Genomic DNA, 23,935 nt, shown 5'->3' on the forward strand with positions numbered 1-23,935 from the left:
AAAATCTCCTCCTTGCCAATCTGGAATCAATTGATTAATCACACAAAAGTGCAGATCATCAAAACAATGATTAAATTATTCACAATGTGATACTAGTGATGCCATGTATCGACAAAGAGTTAAACAAGAGCAATGTTTGAACACTGAACATGTTGAGTCTTTCCACATAGAATTTCAAACATGGACAATGGATGATGTTAATTATTATTATTATTATTATTTATTAGGCTTTATGAATCACAATTCTTATATAAGTATGTCAATACAATGTACATAAATTGAAAAATAAACATACCATACATTAGAGCTAAAAGAGAGTAATACAAATGATAGATTCAAAATATAAACTAAAATAAAAATTTTAAAAATTGACAAAAAATAATGAAAATAAAAGAAGATAAAAAACTATAGAAAGCATCATTAATATCTGTATAAATGCTTAGAACATAGATATCTGTAAAATCAGAGGAGTAATTCATCTTGGAAGGTCTTTGTGAAAAGGAAAGTTTTAAATAACACCTTTACAGTGGCAAATGTGGAGAACTTCAGAGTAGTGATGAAATTAGCTGATGGTATAAAGATTGAGGATGTGTGTATCGAGGTATGACACATGGAACAACTTCCACATGGTTGATGTAGTGCTCCAGGATAGAGATGTGTATCGTGCGATCAATCGTCTTAACGATCGATTTTGGCTGGGGGGGGAGGGAATCGGATCGTCGCGGTTTTGTTTTTTAAAATATCGTGTAAATCGTAAATCGGGGGAGGGCGGGAAAACCGGCACACTAAAACATCCCTAAAACCCACCCTGACCCTTTAAAATAAATCCCCCACCCTCCCGAACCCCCCCCAAAATGTCTTAAATTACCTGGGGTCCAGTGGGGCCATATGGCGCCGGCCATATGGCCATATTGCCGTATGGCAAAATGGTGCCAGCCGTATGGCCGGCGCCATTTTTCATTACGGCAACACGATTCGAGTGCAGGAGGTCGTTCCCGGACCCCCGCTGGACTTTTGGCAAGTCTTGTGGGGGTCAGGAGGCCCCCCCCCAAGCTGGCCAAAAGTCCCTGGGGGTCCAGCGGGGGTCCGGGAGCGATCTTCCACACTCGTGACGTTGGGGACAGGAACCAAAATGGCGCCGGCGCTACCTTTGCCCTGTCATATGACAGGGCAAAGGTAGCGCCGGCGCCATTTTCTATCAACGCACTCGTGGCCCGAGAGTGGAAGATCACAACGGGACCCCCCCACTGGACCCCAGGTAATTTAAGACATTTTGGGGGGGTTCGGGAGGGTGGGGGATTTATTTTAAAGGGTCGGGGTGGGTTTTAGGGATGTTTTAGTGTGCCGGTTTTCCCGCCCTCCCCCTCCCCTCCCCCTTCCCCCGATTTACGATTTTTGATGATAAATCGGGGGAATTCCTATTAAATATAGCCTCTAACGATTTTTGACGATTTAAAATATATCGGACGATATTTTAAATCGTCAAAAAACGATTCACATCCCTACTCCAGGATGAACATTCTGTAGTGGATTGTGTCCTTGAAAATCAGAATGAACTAAATAGTCATGCAGGTTACTTTCTCTGGTAATGGAAATCCATTGGGGATCCTCAAAGACATCATGTAATTGCAATACCCTTCATTTTCTAAAAATTGGAGATCAGATCTCCTTGGCTTTTGAGGAAAACTGTAGTATACAGGTCATCCGATGTTCATTATATCATGATTGAGGTAAAAATAACCAATCATGACGACTACTTTCAGCTCTTAAATATTTTCTCCTTTCAGAAGATCCTGGATAGCCTCCAAAGAAAAAATGAGTCATCATTTTAGACTATCTGATACTCATTAACAGTGGAATATAGATGCTGTAGTTGGAAAAATGGGCTAAGGACTAGACTTTCTTTGAGAACCCATGGATGAGCACTGGTGAAATGTAGCAGAATATTAGATATATCTGTATCTTACAGATCCATATTTCTAGATATGATATGCGATGTTCTTGAATGTCAGCGGTGAATTTCAAATGTGAGTCCAAGGAATTTAACCAAATCAAGAATGCAAGAAAATGAGACTTATATCCTCAGCATAATAAGAAGATGTCATTGATAAACCAAATGGGTGAGCAGAAAGCCACTTCTCTTCAAAGGATCTCATATAGAGGATCACCAAATTGGGGGCCATATTAGCCCCCATTGCTGAGCCACACATTTGCTGGTAAAAGCGCAGATTAAACACAAAAAAAAGTTTTTTTTAATGCAATTTCCAAAAGACATATCAAAACAAAAGTCAGAATTCTATGTGGTCGAGCATGCTGTTCACAATAAATAGATGCTACTGCTCTGGCTTCTCATTGTGGAATACTTGTGTACAGCTCTTCTACTTCTGAGGAATCCATATGTAGTTGTAGATGATCATGTCTTGAGAGTCATGTACATATGATGGGAGAAGAAACTAAAGAAGCCAAATATATAGAAAAGTGTTAAATAAAATATAAAAAAAGTAATGGTCAATGAACTGCCATCAGCTGGTTTCGAAAAAAGTCAGCTTTGTCCTGAGGTCTCCATTTTGATAGCTTTGAGATGCAGTTCATCCAGATGAAGTATGGATCTACAAGCTCCAGTTAAATGTTCTTATTTTGAGTTTCTAGTTTACTTTATAATGATCTGCTCTGTTTTTGTTCTTAGATTTTTAGACCACTATTTCACCAACCTTTATTGGAAATACTTCTGAATAGGTTTGCCCCTGAAGAAGCACTGTGATGCGAAACACCGTCCTCGTCAGCTAATATGATTAAACTGGATATTTAAAAATGTATTTATTTTTTGGGTTGGACATGCTACATTTATCATGGCGTACAGTTGTCTTGGATGTTTTTAAAATCACAAAAATGTATTTAAAAAACACGTGTTGTGTTATTGCAAGGGGACTCAATGAAATCACCAGGTGGCTTTTAATTCTTTTACTTTTGAAGGCACACCGATGGGCTTGCTGATACCTTGTGTTCTTGGGAAACAGTGCTTATTTAGTGTTGAATGGCTTGTTTTTTTCAATTTATTGTGGTAGATTATGATTCCCTTTCTGATTTCCCAATTCCTAAACAATAAAACCAAAGTAGAAGCTGCAAATTGTATTACTTGCTGCTGCTCCTCTTGTGAATGAGAGCAAACCTGATGAATCCAACAATGCAGATTTTATTCATGGTGTCCAAGGTGACATGGATAAAAAATATTTACAGCTGACTATGAACAAAGCAGACCAGTTAAAAACCTCTGATTTCTTTGGGTATCTATGTGCTACCTGCTCTACCTTCACGGTTGCCCACAAGAGTTAGCTCTGCATTTGTCACTTCAGCAAACTGCAATATATGATTTTTAACTTTGCTACTGCAAGTGCACTATTTACTTTCATTACAATGCAACCAAATTATTTATCAGCAAGTTATGCTTTGCAATCTGAGTCTGCAGAAATCCCTGGATTTGCTCACAGTATGCAAAAGAATGAAGATTAAACATTAATAGACTGGAATGTGTGTTGTGTAATAGCGTCTCACTGTCTGTTAAATCACAAAAAAAATAAACAAAAATAATTATCCTATGGCACTTAAAAGATAACTTCAAATAGTTTTTTCTCATTTAATCATTTAATATAAATGCAGGGAGGTTGTACACACTGCTAATTTTGAGGGTAATTTTCAAAGGCATGTGTGTAGGTTAAAAAGAAACAGTTTATTATAACATTTCTCCCTGGATATCCAATATTTTTACACACGTATCGACATTTACCTGGACTGAGCCGAGGCATTTCCAGAGATAGAGAGTTAGGGTGGGCTTTGCACTTATGCAGGAACTTTAAAATTTTCAAAAGTAACTAGCTTTTAATTATATTAAATTTCTGTTGCCCCTACATCACCTTTGTATATATTTGTACATAGTTTACTAATTTTAATTTTAATTATTTTTCCCTTACTTCTGATATCCCTATATGTTACCAATTTATTCCATGTAACTGTTATGCTTCTTCTCTTACTTCTGTTATCCCTATATGATACCAATTTATTCCATGTAACTGTTATGCTTCTTCTCTTACTTCTGTTATCCCTATACGATACCAATTTAAGAACATAAGAACATGCCATACCGCACGCATGTTATTTTATAACATGCGCACACATGTTATAAAATACGGGATCGGCGTGTGTAAGGGGGTGCACAATTGGGGGTTACGCCCTTTGAAAATCCGGCCCTTAGCACACATCCATGTGCCCATGCTATCTGGTGCGTATACATGGACACGCGATTTTATAACATGAAAATTCGCGGGGGTGACGCGCGAATGGGGGGGTCGAATTCTGCAACTTTCGCATGATGACGCATCGGGGCCTTCCCCATTCCCTCCCAGTCCACTCCAATTAATTAATTTCCTGACCTGAAGTAACTTGCGCGCGCCGACAGCCACACCAGGCTCCAGGACAGTGAGGAATGGTGCTGTCCTGGCCCGTCCCTTTCTGCCCCCGGGACCGCCCCTTCCCAGAGGTCTGGCTCTTGTGCACGTAACGGGGGTTACGCACGCAGCCAGGCCTCTTCTAAAATGCTCACAGCGTGCGCAAGGCCCGGCCATGCACGTAATCCCCATTTTTTACGAGTGTGTGTGGGGGGGGGAGGGTTTAAAATCCAGTCAACAGAGTGTACATGCATGATTTTATGTGCTTATGAGCTGTGCAGTTTTCCAAAGGTCCATTTCTGCAAGTAAAGCATGACTTTACCTGCACAAGTCCCTTTACAAATGACCTGCAAATGACCCTCTTTCTGGGTTGTTCTGCTAGCTGTGACTACTAATATCGGAAACCACAAGGGAGGAGAAGCAATATTAAAATGTACCCAGTACTCACAAACAAGGAAAATGTTGCTGACCTCACAGTGGAACAAGATTAGCCTTGAGGAGAAAAAAATTGACCAATGAGGGAGAAGAATACATTTATGCATTTTGGGGAAAAGCAAATAAGGCTGTTAGGAGAACAAAAATGGAATCAGACAGAAAAAAACCATTATCAGGGTCATTCATCAAAATGTGTTATGGCGTTACATTTTTCAAAGGGGCAGGATTAATGGCGTTAAGCTGTGCAAAATGCCTGAAATGCAATTTGCGATAATTGAGAGAGAGAGAGCACTTCTGGGGAGGTCTTCCCAATATTCAACAATTTATATCACTATAGGAGGTGAGGTTTTGGTGGTGGTTTAGGGTTTTGGGGCCAGTTTTATATGCAGAGTGAGATGTACGAACAGCACAGTACACCTCGGTGAAGATTTGACGTCATTTGGAGTGAGGAAAATCACAAACATGAGATTTCTACAATGTTCTCTTGCCCTAGCTTATCTGCATGTAAAACTTGCCCCCAAACCCTAAACCACCACCAAAACCTCACCTTGATTTATTAGCTGGCCTTCTTATAGTGATATAAATAGTTGAATACTATGAAGACATTATAAAGAGGTGCTCTCTCGCTCTCCCTCTCTCTCTCTCTCTCTACTGTGGGGTGAAAAATTATCATAGTGTGAAATTATAGCATTTTGATGAATCTAGGCACAAGGCAGTGAAGCAGAGAGACAAAACCTTGGTTAGGTTTTTAGAGAAACTGGTGAAAAAAGTAAAATGAGTGCTAGTCGTATGTTGGAGATCTGTGAGCATGCAGTGTACATGCTTTCACTTTGAAGTTTCCCCAAGAGAGGGAGCTTGGAAAATAAAAAAGGAATCAGAGGCAGCTGCTAGTTTTCTAAGGTCGAGAGGTACATGCCACAAAGAAAGTATACAAGAGTGTGGATTGATAGGGCAATTGATTTTTTTTCTCATGCTCATTATGAAGAATGACAATTTGGAAAAATTTTAAAAAAAAGTCTTTTCTCAAAATCTAACATGCATCTAAATAATTAACCTCTTGAATTTTGTTCCTATATTTTTTAGATAAATGTTTGCTGAAATCATACTTCATGCTCACTTATTAAAAATACAATCTTCCTTTGCAGTCTGCTATATAGTCTCTTTCTGTAAGATATTTATTTGAATTGTCCTAAGCTAAAGAGAAGTAAAATTCTGCCTACTGTTTGCATGCAATAGTAAAGAATCTTGGATCTGCTGCTGTCAATCTATGACCATGCTAGCTACCTGTGCATCCATTCACACAAATACAACTAGATGTAAAGTTTTGACTGCAAAAACTATAGAGAAACTTATATTCCACCACTTCAAAGCGGATTACATTGAATTCAGGTACTGTAGATATTTCTCTATCCCCAGAGGGCTTTAATTTTAACCTAAGGTAATGGAGAGTGAAGCAATGGAGAGGGATTTGAATACTGGATTCCCTGGTTTGCAGCCAATTCTCTAACCACTAGGCTACTCCTCTACTCCAAAGAGTTTTGAGATCCTTCAAGACTTCGAGATTATCAGTGATCATAAAATAGAAACAAGTACAAAATTATCTTTTTCATTATCATCAAGGGATGCCTATGACAGACCTAAAGCACAACCCAAAAAAGTGAGTTGAGTTACAATCATTATTAATCTTTATAATTCTTTCTAATGCTATTAAAATTTATAAGCACAAAACTAGACCACCCATAGGTCTTCATATTCTACAAATAATCACTCCAGCCAGAGTCCTTTCAGTCCATCTTCAGTTAAAAAGTCAAGTAGTGGAAGCATTGAACTGTAAATGAGACCATTTTTTCACATTTTAAAATGTTAATCTTAACTTTGCAAAAAAGTTCCTATCATGTAGAAAATCTACTTGTAAGAAATACTGGAAATGTGACATACAGACAGATTAGACAGAATGGAGGGCAGATAAGCTTATATATACTGCCCAAAGTGATCAACGGGTTCATTTAGGCAATTATCAAGAAGAACCTATATCCTCTTCCACTGATCATAGAATTCTTTGACTGCCTCAGTGGGGCTATTTACCAAGCTTGACATGTGGATTGGCATAAACATGATTAGGATCCAAGAGGGAGATGAATGGAAGACTGATTTTAATACCAGAGATAGACACTATGAATATCTGGTGATGGCATTTTAGTTATGCAACACCCCCGTGGTCTTTCAGTTTCTGGTTAATGAGATTTTTTGGGACCTGTTCTATTCCCATGTGGTGGTATATCTGGATGATATCCTAGTGTTTTCAAAATCATTACAAAAAAACCAAGATCATGTGTCACGGAGCAAGTTCTCCAGAGACTCCATGAATACCACCTATATGCAAAATTAGAAAGATGTTCTTTCAAACAAGAAGGATTCTCTTTCCTTGGCTATATTATTTTTCAATAAGGCCAATGCATGGATCCTGAGAAACTGAAAGCCATCCTAGAATGGCCCCGGTCCATAGGCCTCAAAGCCCTGTAGCACTTCCTCAGATTTGTGAATTATTACCGGCAATTCATTCAAGATTACTCTGGCCGCATCACTTACCACTATTACCAAAAAGGGCTCAGATACCAAGAACTGGACCAACTCACTATTTTAGTGTCTCAAAGAGGAATTCACCCATGACCCATATCTGCATCAGCAAGACCCTTCCAAGCCATTCATACTGAAGATAAATGCTTCTACCCTTGTGGTAGGAGCTGTCCTCTTACAGCACAACAACCATGGAACTCTTGTGACTTGCTCTTATTTCTCTCAAAAATTTACTCCTGCAGAGAGAAATTATACCATTAAAGATTGCAAGCTACTGGCAGTCGAACTACCTTAGAAGAATGGCAACATCTGTTAGAAGGTACCAGATACCCTGTGACTGTCTACATGGACCACAAGAATCTGGAGCATTTGGTGAAAGCAAAGCAGCTAAATCCACAGCAAGCCCATTGGCCATTATTTTTCAACCAGTTTAACTTTGAACTGCGATATCATCCTGCAAAGAAGAACCAAAGGACCAATGTCCTCTCACATTCCTTTGATCCTGAAGACTCTCTGGAGCCCCCACAACTTATCATCAACCCCATAAGGATCACAGTTGCCATCGCACTGACATTTCCACCAAGGAAGGCTGTCATTCCTCAATGACGTCGTTAGAAAGTTCTTCAGTGGGCCCACAACTCCCATTTGGTGGGGAATCACAGCATCACCTGAACCCTGGAGTTAATTTTTCATCATTTCTGGTGGCCTCAGATGAAGACTGAAGTGAAGTGATACATAGAATCCTGTTCCTCAGGTTCCACATGTTCCATGATCAAGAGTTCTCGAACTCGACTTTGGGGAATGTTATAGCTGCTGCCAGTCCCCAAGGAACGCTGGACCCACGACCACTGATTTTATCACTGACTTTCTCCTCTCAAGTGCAACATCACTATATGGGTGGTGGTGGATCATTTTTCAAAGATGACCCTTTTCATGACTCTCCCTGGCCTCCCTTCAGCACCTGAAATAGACATTCTCTTCATCTAGTACATCTTCTGTCTGCATGGGCCCTCTCCACATTCTCCTGGAGTGAGGAGTATAGTTTACAGCCTACTTCTGGAAATTCAGGATTACTCAGAGCAATGGGCAAACCAAGTGAGCAAATCAGAGCCTCAAGGCCTTCCTACTGGCCTATATAAACCAACACCAGGACACCAGGGCATCGCTACTCCCATAGATGGATTTCTGTCACAATAATCATGTGAGCAGTTCAACTGGATCCTCATCTTTCTATGTGGCTTTGGCCACCATCCTCACACAGCTAAACCCGTCCCGGTTCCAGTCACCTGCCCTGCAGCCAACATAATGGGTCACAAAATCTAGGACCAGTGGCAAAAGATGCACCCCCTCCTTGATCAAATGGTGGCACGTTTTAACAGGCAGACAAGAGACATCAATCAGCATCTCAACTCCAACCTGGGGACCTGGTATGGCTTAGTACAAAAAACATGTACCTCAAAATGCTTTTGCTGAAGTTTGCCCCAAGATTTGTGAGTCCCTTCCCTATCATGCAATAGCTAGGACCACTAGCCTACAAGCTAAAGTTACCTTCAACTCTTTGGATTCATGAAGTCTTCCATGTATCCTTGCTGATACCAGCCATATTATCTTGGCCAGCCAGACCATCCCTCAAGCCCACCAAAATCGCAGCTGATGAGGACCCCCAGTATAAAGTTGAGGAGATCCTGGATTCCAGGAGAGTCCTGGATTTCAGGACTTCCACAGGAGGTTTCCTAGGAAGCCTAATCCCAGAAGACTGGGAAGGGGCTTTGGAGAGGGGGGGTTCTGTTACGTATGGTGGCTCACAGGACTTACCGCGAGCTGCTGCAGTCACCCTAGCTGCTGCCTGTTGCTGATGGATGCCTTCTGTCATGGCAGAACACTACCATCCCGGCCAGGCCACCACCTCCCCTTAGGCGCACACATGCACATGTGTGAACATAATATAAGCTCCATGGCAGGAAACTCAGAGCGGTACCTTCTGATGACATCAGCTCTAATGACTATTTAAGCAAAGGCCCTACAGCATTGCCTCACCTCAGCAATGGATCTGCTGCCTATAGCAATGCAAGTTGCTCCTGAGTTCCCAATTGTTCTTGCATTCCTAGTTCCTTGTTCCTGCATTCCTATCTTCCAGCCTTGCCTTGCCTAGCCAGCCTGCCTTGTCAGGCTTTGTCTAGCCCAGCCTGCCTCATCCAGCCTTGCTTAGCCCAGCCTGTCTCATCCAAGCTTGCCGTGCCCTGCCGTGACTCAACTAGTGTCTCTTGTGTGTCTTCATGCATCCTTGGCCTGATTTCCTGATACTTACCTCTTGCTTTGGACCTGACCCTGATTGCCTGCCACCTGGTCCTGATCTGTTTTGGACATGACCACATTTTCCTCTTGCCTGGACCTGACCTCTTGCCTTGCACCTGACTATGCTTGCTTGCCACCTGCCCTGACCCTTGGCCTGTCCCGGTTTCTCCAGCCTGCTGCCTATTCTGACACCAGCATGCCCTTGGACTCTTGCTTTCTATACCACCCTTGAAACCTATCTAAGGCCTGCTGGCCGTCAGAACCCAAGGGGAGGCAGCTTGTATAGGCGAAGCTCCAGCCTGTCCTGCTCACAGTGCATTTGCCAGCTGTTGGCATAGGAGTCATAGGTTCACCTACAAGACTGCATCAACTACACCACAGCATAAAAGGCTCACCCCATGCCAGCCATCATATTCCAGTTCAAATCTATTGGCTGAAAGTTGACTTCTATGATAGCTCATGCTAACTACTGAACCAACAAAGATGGAAGCTGGAAAAACTACTGTTGTTACTGGCTTTGTGATGGCTAATTAGCTGTAAGGATGACAACAATACCTTAAGCAATGACAGTGAATGTAGGTCCAACATTAAGATATAAATAACAATAAAAGTCCTGTTGTGTTTAATGTTTAACCATGAAAGTGGCCAGTCATAATAGGCATTTCTGGTGTAGTCAGACCTTAATTTGCCTTATCAATAATCATCGGCCAATCAATTATTTTGTATATTGTGTAAACTCAGCAAAAACAATTAGGTCAGCAGAAAACTTTTTTTCAAATGTAGACCAGTGTAATGCTTGCCCTCAGGTCCAGATAGACCATACCCAAATCCTGAGGAAAAAAATGAAGGCAGGGAGATGCTAACTGGTATTATGCCAGGAAATCAGGATATCTTCATGACGATGTCTCTGTAGTCTCCTAGTCTGGGTCATACTTTTATCATTATCAGTTTGTATACCTATAAGTCACAGGTGACAATAGATGAGGAGCATACACTGTATTTTTTCTGAAATTTCTCCAAATAGATGGAGTTGTTGGGAGCATACACTGGGATCCTCTCTGAACTTTACTGCTTGGCCTTGTGGTTGGAGATGCTGTTCCACTGTGTTTTCACCAATGGTCTGTTTCTCCAGTTGTTGATGGTGATCAATGAATAATAAGCGAAGGTTCTTTACAAGTCCTTGGAGACCTGCACTACTTGAACAGCCTGCAGTTCAGACATTGTTGACATTGCTTTTTCACTGATGTCAGCAAATTCAGCAGTTTTTCTAGTTTCCCCTCTCTGTTGGTTCTGTCATCAGCATGAGTTATCAAAGAAGTCACAGAAGTCTGTCTTCAGCCAATAGAGTTGGACCTGAAAAGCTAAGTTAAGCACTAGTTGCAGTGTAAAATACCATAAATCTGGTTTCAAGAACAGAGAGCCATAAGCAGATGATAGCCAGCAGATGCTAAGGAATCACTAGACTGGAAGGAGACTGGGATGTAGGGGGTCTGAAATAGCTAGCCATAGGGCAGTGGGAGAAGAGGCAATCTGAGAGATGAGAGAGAGGGAAAAAGGAGAGGAATGCTCGGAATGAGCTGAGTGGGGCAGAGTAGGTTGAGAGTGCTGGAATTGAGCTGGGGGTGGCAAATATCCAGGACAGAAGTAATAGGAGGGGTGTTAATAGTACGCTGGACTCAAACTGAAAAGGAGATAAAGAGACTGCTGGATTGGGGAGGAAGGTCAAAGTGTGTTGAGGATGGGTTGGGTTGGGGGGTCAGAATGTGGTGGGACATGCTGGGGCAGGGGAAAAGAAAGTGTTGGAGTCAGGCTGGTGAGGTGGAAATAGAGTGCTGGGGTTGGATTGGGTAAGGGGTTGGAGAGTGCTGATTTGCACTGGAAAGGGGGAATGAAGCACTGGGGTCAGGTTGGGGAGGAGGGGCAAGAGTGCTGGGGTCCCGATGGAGAAGAAGGTTGGAGTGTGCTGAAGCTGGGCTGGGAATGGAGAGTGAAGAGAGTGCTTTGGTTGGGCTGGGGAGATGGATCATAATGTACTAGGGTTGGGCTGCAGGTCAGGCTGGTGAGGGGGGACAAGAGTGCTGGGGTCAGTTTGGGGAGGGAAGTGTGCTAGTGTTAGGCAGGAGAGAAGGAAAGGCAATGCTGGTGTCAGGCTGGGTAGAGTGGTATCAAAGAATGTTTGACACAAGCTGGGGGGGGGGGGGGACAAGAGTGCTGGGGCCAGGCTGGTGAGGGGGTTCAGACTGCACTGGAGTCAGCTTGGAGTGAGAGGGTGCTGAGTGCTTCTAATCTGCATTATCCTCTGATGAATTTTCAATGGGTGCTAGCTAGTAATAATATAAAACTAATTTGCACTAAGGAAGGGGAAGGAATTTGGGGACAATTTTCAAACTGTGTTATGGACCAACACCCAAAGTTTTAGCCACATTGAGGTAGGGCAATTTTCAGATGGCCGATAAACACAAGTAAAATGCTTTGAAAATGAAAATGGACCTCTTAAATCTTACCTTCAGTGCTCATGTCCGGGGTAGGGATCCATACATACACCAGGCCAGCATCCCTGTACAGCTTCATCATGGTTTCCGGGCTCATAGGTTCATGATAGCGGTTACAGCCACGGGAGTTCTGAATGACATCCCACTCTGTCTGGAAGTTCATCACAGCTGTAACCCCCAGTTCGTGTTTTAGCTTGACAGTCACATGTTCCAGCTGTCGAGGGCAACTTCCCAGCCAGATGTTTGGTAAAATTCTAATGTTAAGAAATGTGGAGAATCTACAAGTTAATATTATCAGATACAAATGTCTCTACAACCTCACTAACCCCTATTCTATCCCCATCCCGAGCCCAAAAACAAAAGGCTTTGTTTTTCCTCACTAAGCTCAAGTTTATTCTAGTTTGGCTTCTGGCTTAAGTTACAAAACCACATTGGTAGATGACTCTCAGAATGCATGGATTCTTTACCCCTAATCAGAAACTAGTAGAAAAGGCCTGAATAGCAACTGTCAGAAAAGCAAATATTAGAGACATATTCATGGTACAGAAGAGGAGGTTGAGCAGATGACCTCCAGTCCATCCACAGATCTCCTACAAAGACTTTATTCCCCTCTGGATGCCTTCAGCCCTGAAAATATTTACTCCTGCTCCTGGAAAAGTAACTTTGGTACTGCGAGGTCTACAATTTCCATTAATGTCAATGGGAGAAATATTGACCCACCAAGAAAGATTCCAAGTTTTGGTATAAGTAAGAAATATTTTTCTACCAAACACTTATCGTTTATGCTCATCAAAAGATCCCCCTTTCAAAGATCTTTAAACACTACATCAGTGTGACCTTTATGCTCTCAGGAAGGGCAATAATGAAAGCTCTTTTCATGGATAAAATAGCATTTTACCCTCAAGAATTAGGATTGTTAAACAACGCGTGTACCTTTACTCATGGACTGATTGGGCAATGCGAGTCCGTGAGGAAAAGTACACATGTTGTTTAACAATGTGCATACATTTCCCCGCTGACTGAAGAGGCAGTCCTAGAGGTGGAGAGACCGTGAATATCAGAACTATGTAAGTAGTATGTTTTATTCAAAACTATATGTGTTATTTTGACCAGAAAAATTCTCGCAGAGAAAACAAATGCAAATCTCTGCAGGCAATTTTTGCTTGGCAATAAAGTAAGAAAAACTACCCACATAGTTTTGCTTTCATTAATTCTGCAAACTCTGCAGGTTACAGCTACCTCTGGTGTTTGCAAAATGGTTCAGAGACTGATCATTTCCCCCTTCCTAGTTATATTCATGTACTTATTTCATACAATGTGATGTGATTATAAAAATAAAAGGGAAGTGTCATGCAAGGACACAACACGTTTCAATTATGGGTATAAGAGGCCCTTGTGGTAATTTACTAACATTACTCTGGATCCGTGCTCTAGATCACAGATGGTAACAACCAGTTCCATGCAAGCCTGTTAAGTGTGCACTTCTAAAATGTAGCTGCCAGGAAATATGAGAACCATTAGAAGGAAGTAGAAGGTCTTTGCCTGTTGGCTGCAGAAGCTTGTCCCTGGAAGAGATTGACTGAATCATACAAGTAACCCCTTATTCTCCTAATCACTCCTTTGATGGGTTTAACAATTTTTCATAATAAATGAAACTCTCCACTTCTCCTATTTGTCCTGAATAGATTATAAACTCTAGGGTAGATTTTAAAACATACGCACGTGCGTCCATGTGCGTGTGCTTCCCAGTGTGCGCACATGGACGCACGATTTTATAACATGCATGCTCTGGTGCACGCATGATATAAAATCCACGGCAGCACACACAAGGGGGGGGGGGGTGAAAAATGTAATTTATGCATGGTGACGAGATTGGGCCTCCCCCAGTTCCCTCCCAGTCCGCTCCAATTAAGGAACAGACTGGGAAGGAACTTTCCTACCCCTCTTACCTACCCTCCCTCCCTCTCCTCCCTGACCCTTTAAAATGTCCTACCTTTTATCTTTCTTTGTTTTAGAACTTATGCCAGCTCCTGAGGTGGCGTAAGTTGCGCACGCCGGCCATTTAAAATCAGGCCATCTATGACTGAGGGGGCAATGGAGTACAGATATAAAACCTAGAGACGCACATTTATTCTAAGGTGGGGGGGAGGGGGAGAGGCTACTTGCTGCACCTCGTAGCTGAAATGCCATTGCAGAATAAGGGTACCCCATGACGCTGTTGAAGGATGGTCCTAATTGCATAAGAGAAAGACAATCACATTATTTTACCTTATATATACTCTACGTCACCTGTTTTACTGTTGGTTTTTATGTTGCATATTATATAATATTTGCAACAGTGTTGTTATATGGTTTCTCAACATAATATTTTGTTTTGGAACAAATCTTGTGTTTCATTGAATAGGTCTGGATGCTAACAAAAGGAGCCTTTTTTTTTACACACCATTCTTTCCCTCAGAGGTGACTGAAGGTAGATAAGAGAAGAGATGGATGTAAAACTTGGAGAGGTGCATGGGAGGGGAGGCTGCTTCCTCTTTCTTCCATCTTTCTATCTCTCTTCCCATTTTCTTTTCATATATTTAGGATTTTGCCAGCTACTGCATGCTAGGCCACTGTAATCTATGGCCCATGCACCTGCTAGTCATGCCCTTCATTCTCCTAATCCAGTTCTGGCCATCCTTCCTTCCACCCTAGGTCTGGCCCATGACTCCTTTTATCCCACAATGATCTGATGAGTTAGAAAGAGCCATCACAGCCAATACTGGCATTAGAGATGAAGTCGGGTAGCACTGTTCCTAGCAGTAGCTTGAAATATGGCCTGAATATCTAAGGATGCAGTTGCCTTCTTGCTCCATCTGCTTTCTCTGTCTCCTTCTCTCTTTCACTTCTCTCTCCTCCACTTCCTCTCCATTTTCTTTCCCTTATCGCCTCTTTCTGCTCTCCTCTTCTCTCCTTCCTTTGTCTCCCTCTTTCTCCTGCTCCTCTCCTCTTTGTCCATTTCTTTTCATTACTTGTTGCAGCATTTCCTGTCGTAACAGGCAAACAGTATCATTTCTCCTCAAACTATCTCTGGCCAGATGGTAGCTTTTAAAGTACATGCATTCAGTGTCTAATGTTTTGTCTGGAGCAGACAATAAAATTTTGGTTATCCAGGTAGAGTCCATCAAGCTAGGCTGAGAGAACATTGCACAAATCTCTTCTTTGGGTGAGTTTCCTCACTATGAAGTTCATCAAATCTTCACAAGAGAGCACTGTTCTGTTCGTACATCTCACTTTGAATGTCTAAGTGGCCCCTAACCCCTACTCTAATACCTAAACCTCACCTCGAGTAATTAGGTGGGCCTCCTATAGAGATATATATACCTACCTAGGATGAGCACATTATGGCTAGTCTCTCTCTCTCTCTCTCTCTCTCATTGTAGAAGGGCCCTGACAGCTAGGCTGGCTCTCCAGGAGCTTAAAATTACTAAGCATGGTATACAACAATTCTGGCACTTATCACAAAATGTGAAAAGTTATTGCAATTTGCACTATCTTAGTGCTTCACATTGGTATTAGCACAAATTGTGATAAAATGCCTATTACCATAACATATGCCCCTTTTCCTATCACATGCGCTATTTAATGCATTTTGATAAATCCAGGCCATAGAAACATATTGGCAGAAAACGACCATGTAACCTATCTATTCTGCCCATCCACACCAACTGCTCAGCTCTATAACCCCTACCACATCTTCAAAGATCTCCTGTGCTCATCCCATGCTTTCTTGAATTTGGATACTGTCCCCACCATATTCACTAGGAGAATGTTCCATGCATCCACCACCCTTTCAGTAAAGAAATATTTTATTAGTCTCCTCCTGTGTCTACCTTGCTGATCCCATGACCCCATGTTTCAGAGCCTCCTTTCCATTAAAAGAGGCCCACCTCCTATTAATTGATAACTTGAGGGTATTTTCTAATCATTTCTTTATTTATCACTTATATTTAACATCAAGAAAGCAGATTTGAAAGAAACACCATGGTAAGTGGTAAAAAGAAAATAATGAAAAAGGGAAACAAAGATCAAAATTAACCAATAATACCCTACTATGTTAATCAGATCTCATGGGTAGATACCTTTAGAGGAAATTAAATCAACAAGAAAATTAAATCAAAACAGGCTATATTCAAGACACTAAATCAAGACAAATTGAAACTTACCTCTATGCTACAGACCCACTTTGCTGAATCCAGCCCTAGACTGTAAAAATAAATGTCATGGGGGTAACTGCATGAGGAAGCAGTTACTATGTTACTGTGCTATAACTAGAACACAGTCTTGGAAATAGAGAAGTATACAGATTGTCCTATATTAACAGGTAGATACATTAATGCTGCAGGTGGATACACTAAAGTAGTATTAAATTGGAAGTCATTTAAAATATTGAATGGAAATTGGAAGAGTTTGGATTAGGGAGAGCAAGGGGGCTGGTAAAGTAGTGATGGAAGTATTGGTGCAATACCTAGGAATGAACAGATACAAAACAAGACAGAGAGAGAGGTAGAAAGCAACATGGAAAATCATATGTACACATACATACAGTCTACCATACAAATGTATAGACTTAGAAGCTACCAAGGTAGAAAATGACATTGATGAGGCTACAGTCACTGAATTATGGTTCAATGATAATCAGGTGCAATTGAGTTGCTGTGGGTTGTTTTGTCCTTCAGGATGGTCTACTCAGGGCCAATTTATTTTTTTATTTCATCCCCTAGCTCTGTACTGAAATGATGCCAATGTGAGGGCTCCTTTCAGTCTATATCCATGATTAGCTGGAAGAAACAGGCTGCATATGCAATCATTGAGCCTAAACTTTATTTATTCACTGTAATACCATCTCTGTGCTGTGAGCCTGATAATAATCATCTAATGTTTGGAATAAGGGTTGTAAGAAGGCAATCAAGTTAACTCACAAGGGGATGTGTGGTTCCAGGAAGGAGGATTTTAAGTCATCCCCAGTATATGGGGCAAAAGGGATCCTCGGCCAGCCAGTGCTATTTTGAATTTCAGTGCCCATGGGGCAGGAGCAACTGGGGATCGATCCTGTCCTGGGATCTGATTATTAACACTGTGGGTAAAGGAGGTCTGTGGGAAAGAGGAGTAAACTAGTGGGGTTTGCTGGGCAGGGATATCTGGGGGGAAGGGGTGATATCTGTCAGGATAGGGAAGGAAATAAATGCTGGGGGAGAGGAGGGTTATCTGCCAAGGGGTACAGTATCTGAGAAGGTGGACAGTTGGCATTACATGCCCCATTTAGAATCACAGGTAGAGTCGGCTGAGATATCGCATGTGCTCACTGAATTTTAAAAGACACCCAGATGTGAATATATATATATATATCTCCTGTTGTGTTCATATTTGAAACGTTTTCAAAAAGGGGCGGGGAATGGGCATGTTCTGGGTGGGATATGAGTGTTTCGGGGACTGGACAAGAGATGTGCACATAAATACTGATGCACCTGGGCACATTCCCAGATCCCCTACTGCGTAATTTTACTTCTCAGGGATTTAAAGGAGGGTGACTGGGGGAAGTGCAAACTATCAAACATTTACTCGACGTTCCTACAGTTAGGCTGGCGAGATTGAATATAACTAGAGAGAGAGCTCTTTCGGTGGCAGGACCTTTACTTTGGAACTCGCTACCTAATACATTAAGACAATTTACTAACCATAAAGAATTCAAGAAGGCAGTAAAAACTCACCTATTTAAGATAGCTTTTGAAGAACATGATGGAATAAACACTTAACTTTAAAGAGTTATATACCATTTGTGTCTATTTCAACAAATCCATTTACCTATTGTTCATGCTGCTGTTAACCATGTGAACATTTTGGGACATTTTGATTTATTTAAAATTTCTGACTTTTACTTGTTTTTTGTAAAATTAGTATAGTTACCTTTAAAGAATTAGGGCTTATAAGTATATATTGTATTTTTTTTTTGTTATCTATTATTTTTTTTTTGTTCTTTTTTTTTAATTATTTATTTGTATTTAGTTAGCTTTTTATTTTTAATTAAATATTTATATTTCTTTTTACCTTGTTTTTATATTTGACCTTTGTGAACCGTTTTGGTCAAATTTTATTTGTGAAAGACAGTATAGAAATGTTTTTAAATAAATAATTAATAAATAAACCAGTGGGACAAATTGGTGTAACTGGCAATGGCGTGGACAAGCGCCCATTTTAAAATAGAAGCAGGATTTACACATGTAGGTGAGTGACCACTTAAAATTGTGCACATGTAATCAGGCTATTTTATAAAATGTGTGCATATATGTGCACAAGTTATAAAATGGCCATCTATCTGGGTGCATGCTGATGCATACCCGCCAAAGTGCGCCAGCATGCAATTTGAAAGTTACTGTCCCTGTGTATATGTGTGTGCAGGAGTTTTTGAGAGAAAGCATTAGCAAGTGAGAGCCTGTGTGTGTATGAGGGAAGAAGTGAAGAAAACAGGAGGAGAGAGAAGAAATAGAAAAAAGAGACCTTGAAAAAGAATTAGGATAAGATTAACAATTGGAAAGTGGAAAAAAGAGACCAATTAGAGACTGATAAGAAAAATAACCCAAAAGGTTAAAAAAAAATTTTTGTTTTTGCAATTGGACTATGCCATCTTTTGTAATGAACATTTCTTATATTTTTGTATTTTACTCTTGGTTCAGAGTTCCACTGTGAGTGAAAGTGAGTGAAAGGGAAGGGGGTAGGTGAGAGTGAAGGAAGAGAAGGAAAGGGGAAAGGAATGAAAGAGAGGGAAGGGGCAAAAAGGGAAGGGGATAAGTAAGAAAGGAAGGAGTGAGAGGGAAAGGGGTGAGTGAGAGAATGGGTGAGAAGAAAGGGGTGAATGGGTTAGAGGGAAGGGAAAGTGGAGGAGTGAGTGAGAGAGAAGAGGGTGGGATGGGAGGAAAGGAAAGGGAAGGGAAGGGTTGAGTGGGAAGGGATGGGAGGAAAGGGAAGGGAAAAGAATGGAAGAGGGTGAATGAGTGAGTGAGAAGCTATGATAAGAATGGAAGAGGGTGAGTGGATGAGTTAGTGAGAAGGTATGCATATTTTGCTCATTTTCTGTGTGTAACCCCTTTCCGAATGTATTTAAAATTAGCTGTTCTAATTATACCTACATAAAGTTACATGCTTAATTTTATCTAAATATCTTCAGCGGCAGATTTGTGTGTGCAAGTGCTAGCTATATAGCTGGGAAAATCTATGCACATAACCTTCCTGGATATTTTTGCCACTAGCTGGCTTACAAAATTTATACCTCTTTCTGTTTTATTTTCGTTGAATTAAGGATCGGTCATTTAAATTGATTTTTACTCTTTCTAAATTTATATTAAGCTTATTTTATGTCCTGCTAGAGCTGATTAGGATTTTACTGCTTTTCATGTATTTATTCTGGGGCTTTATTGTTTTCATTATTATGATATTTTAGGACTTTTAATCATTGTGTAATGTGTTTATCTGCTTTTATTTTTAGGTTTGGCTATTATTTTCTGGTTGAATATTTTTGTTTTAGCTTTGTCTGGAAAAGCAATAATCAAAGCCCTTGGCATAGGCAAAACAGGGTAATGAGCTTTTTGTAAACTGCCCACCCACCTTGCAGGTAAAAGTACACATGTTTTTGTTATGTTTCGGTGGTTTAGTGTGCCCATGGGCCTCAGCCCGACCCAGACCTTCTAGGCCAAGCCAAGGGTTGACGGTGGTCCCGCATGGCTGACAGTCTACCCTCCGCCAGGCCGGCAAGCTCCCATGGCCAAACATCCGAGGATGTTGGAAGGTGAATGGTCCTCCGACCATTTCGGGCCCTTTCGGACCTGCTGCGAGCAGCATGGAGCAGCAGGCCTGGCCTGAGGTTGAGGGCAGACGGGCATTGACATGAAGACATGAAGATTGATGCAACGGTATCACATAGCACGAAGACATGGGTTGATGAGACGGCATCCATGGCACGAAGACTAGGGGTGATGCGACGGCATCCATGGCATGAAGACTAGGGGTGATGCGACGGCATCCATGGCACGAAGACAAATGGCTGATGCAATGGCATCCTCGACAAGACATCCAAACAGGCAACACAAGGCATGGACATTGGCACTGTCTCTCAGGGCGCCCTACTCAGGCCACCCGGGGGACTGAGTCGTGGACCACCCTGTCCGTTACGCACCCTACATAGCCCTTGCAGACTCGTCACGGACCACAACGGGAGCGGGACAGCACAGGAACACACATCAGGACTTGACAGCTCAGGAGCACAGGACAACCGTCCACCGGCAGGCAGTCCATCCAGGAGTACTACATCTGAGGGACCCCCGGCCTACCGGTATCAGAAGGCTCGAGAGCGAAGACGAGGTGTGGTGAAGGAAGGAACATCACGGAAGGCAGGAACACCAGGACGTAGGAGAATGAAAACACCTGGACGAGGACCTCAGGCACGAAGACAAGACATGGCATGGCAAAGCATGACGAGACAAGACGACATCACGGTGAGGAGCTCCACAAGATGAGAAGAAGACCTTACACAGGCTTTGGCAGGCAGGAGCTTCCAGAGCGAAGACTCACAACGATGCAAGTCCAGGAATGATGAACGGAGCAGCCCTTTATAGGGCTGAGCAGGAAATAGTCCCAAAGGTGGGGCCCAGACACTTCCTGTGTCTGGCCCTTTAAATAGGAGAAGAAGACGCGGCCGCGCGCCTAGAGAGCAGGAAACAGGGGCTGTGCAGGACCATGGCCAGCGGCCTGCACAGCGTCTGTGCGTAGGAGCGTCAGAGAGGCAGGGCTGAGCCTGAACGCAGGCTCCAACGTTGGCAGCGGCTCCAGCCGCTGCAGGAGGCCCCGGGGGCAGCTCCTGCCGCTACTCGAGCCCGGGGCTGCGGCCTGAGCACCGCAAAGAGGCTGATGACGTTGGGGGCACTCCCAGCCCCGAAGAAGGCCGCGGCTCCAACCGCGGAGGACAAGATGGGGCAGGGCGGCCTCCTGGCTGCGTGGGCAGGCCGACGGCGGCGTCCTGCCACGTCGGCAAAGACAGCTGCGAGGGGTAAGTGCCCTGCTCACGGGGGGACCCGCGGGCAGCGCGGTTCACAACAGTTTTTCCACAATGTGCATAGTTTTACCCTCACACTGCAGAGGACAGATGAGGTTAGGTCAGGGGAGGCTATAGCATGCGGCGTTTTGAAATTTCAAGCCAATGCACATTGTTATAGCTGGAAAAAGTACCCACAGAAAAAGCAGGCGCCAATCTGTGTGGCTGCTTTTTCCAAGGACAATAATCAACGTGAAAAGACCCTCATAATTTTGCTTTGATTAATGCTTCAGATCCTGTGAGTAAAAGGTAGCTGAGGAGTTATCACCAATGTGGACAGCTTGATTATTGTCCCTACTTGTCTATTTATTTGTCTGTTGATTATATGGGTCTGAACTTTTTTTATCTGAAAATCAACATGAGGTATTCTGTAAAGGTGATGGACAAATACAATAAAAATGAAAGAGAGGTGTGCTGAGTGCTGCATAAAGTTATCCTGATTCCTGCTATTACATATTGACTGGACCCTTTGGGGAGTTACCCCAAAAGGAAACAGGCTGTGTTTAGAATAAAGATATTGTTTTCCAGTAAGGTCCCTAACTGGGTTGTTACACCTATTTGCCAGTGGTTTAGACTAGGTCACAGGCAGTAACCCAGGCCTACAATAATATATCGATTTAGATTTATGACTCACTGAGTCCAAACCAACCCAAATCGATTTACATGATCCAAGGGCTTTGTGCAACACTTTTATCAAGTTGATCAAAAGCCTACACAGTTGTGCGCTGTCATAAGAAAATGAGTATGCAAATGAGTTCCATGTAAGACAAAAAAAAAGTTGCTCAGTAAACACTAAAGCACTTGGGAAATCATGACTCGTAACATGGGCATGCTAATGCTATGGAGGCAATGAGGATGCAAAGCCTATACCTCCTCCTGCTGGCACTGCAGGCCCCACCTGGAGCTGTCTCTCTTTCCTCCACCTACCACCAGCAGCTCCATGTTGAACTGGCTGTGTCTCCTGCAGGGGGCCTGACAGTCTTTAGGCTCTGCAGGAGGCTGCAGTCACACCATTCGCACCAGCTAAAAAACAACCCTGGAGGGTATCTTTTCCTCCAGACATTGTATCATATTCATTAGGGACCTTCTCTCTGCTCTGCAAGTCATCCTACACATGAGCAGTTATAAAGAAACTCCCCTGAGAGAGGCTGCAGGGAATAAAATGTGTTCTCTTTTCTTCCAAAGGGAACGGGGTCCCCAAGGCACTAATTACACTGAAAGCTTCTGCATGAGTTTTGGTTCCTTATTTGTTGTAAACATGCATAAAACCACTATGCAGTCTGACTCTGTTCATTTCTTCCTTTTCCCTTGGAAAGCAAGATCAACAAACAAGTTGTACATAATATATTTTCACCAGTTTTCAAGAGCTATGTTTCTTCAGCACGTTAATGCAAAATTTAGCACAGCTTCCTCAAAGCCTTTAAACCATTATTATTATTATAGTATTATTATTAATAAACATTTGTACAGCACCTACCAGAGGATGCAATGCTGTTAGTTAAAAAGTAAATTATAACCTACAATTTATTTTTTGTTCTTTACTTCTAGGTATCTAAGTGGACTATCAGCAACCTCTCAGTTTCCCTCTATCATCTGTGTGTGATCCCTGGGCTGGATATGTGTCATCTAATCCTCATCAGTATTCAAAAGTAAGTAAACAGCTGACCTCTAGATATAATATATGACTGCATATTTGTGAAGTTATGCCGAACTTCAAATACAATGAAATTGCTAAGCACATTGGAGATTACTGTAGACAGCCTGTTAGATCTGAGATGTGGAATTTTTAGAGTAAACCTCTATCTGTTTCACAGGCTGCGGGTATATCAAAGGTACTGGCTTGCTAAAATGATTGATGCCCACCATTTCTCCCTTAAGAGTTTTGATAATTTGTTATGACTCAAAAATATTTCTCTTCCAAAATATGTACTTCTGCTCCTCGGGCAACTCCAGCTTGCTATTCTGACTGGTGAAAGGGACACAACATGAAGAAAACCCAGCTCGATGGCTTAGTGGAAACCCCTGCAATGCAGAGAGAAAAGAGACTGGCACAACAACAGGAGCAGACAGGCTCCAGGGTCCAAGTAAAGAAAAGCTCCAGGTACAGACATGCAGAGGCTCTGAGGTCAGGCACTGACAAGCTCAAACATGCAAATAGGTTCCAGAAGTTAGCTGAACAGTAGCTTCTGGCATACAGAAGCACAGAAACAACACAAGCTGAGTGTAAAAGAGGTTACTGGCTCACAAAACTGGATAGACTTCAGTGGCTGAGCACACAGAAACTTCTGGCATACATGAGCAGACAAGCGTTGGGAGCTCACACAGTGGTTCCTGGAGCACATGAGCAGAGAATCCTGGTGCACCCAGGAAATGCTCTGGGAGTTGTGCCTACAAAGTTTCCTGTTATGTAAAAGCAGAAGAGCTCCAAGAGTTGGGAACACAGATGCCCATAGCACGCATGAGCATTGAGGTTCTGGAAGACCGGTGCATAGGGACTTCTGGTGCACTCAAGCTGAGGGTCCAGATGGTGGGTGCATAGTGTGCATGAGTAGAAAAGCTGTGGAAGCTGG

General features: G+C 42.4%; 1 protein-coding gene across 3 annotated transcripts in view; it reads right to left on the reverse strand.

Moving 5' to 3' along the window:
- Positions 1 to 23,935, reverse strand: part of EPM2A (EPM2A glucan phosphatase, laforin) — a 180,198-nt gene that overhangs the window by 31,797 nt on the left and 124,466 nt on the right. For all 3 annotated transcript variants that reach the window (XM_029594030.1, XM_029594028.1, XM_029594029.1), the window contains exon 3: positions 12,254 to 12,495. In XM_029594030.1, coding sequence (XP_029449890.1) covers positions 12,254 to 12,495 — 242 coding nt within the window. The remainder of the gene's footprint in view (positions 1 to 12,253; positions 12,496 to 23,935) is intronic.

The sequence above is a fragment of the Rhinatrema bivittatum genome, chromosome 3 (assembly GCF_901001135.1).
Source record: "Rhinatrema bivittatum chromosome 3, aRhiBiv1.1, whole genome shotgun sequence".
NCBI classification, from domain to species: domain Eukaryota; kingdom Metazoa; phylum Chordata; class Amphibia; order Gymnophiona; family Rhinatrematidae; genus Rhinatrema; species Rhinatrema bivittatum.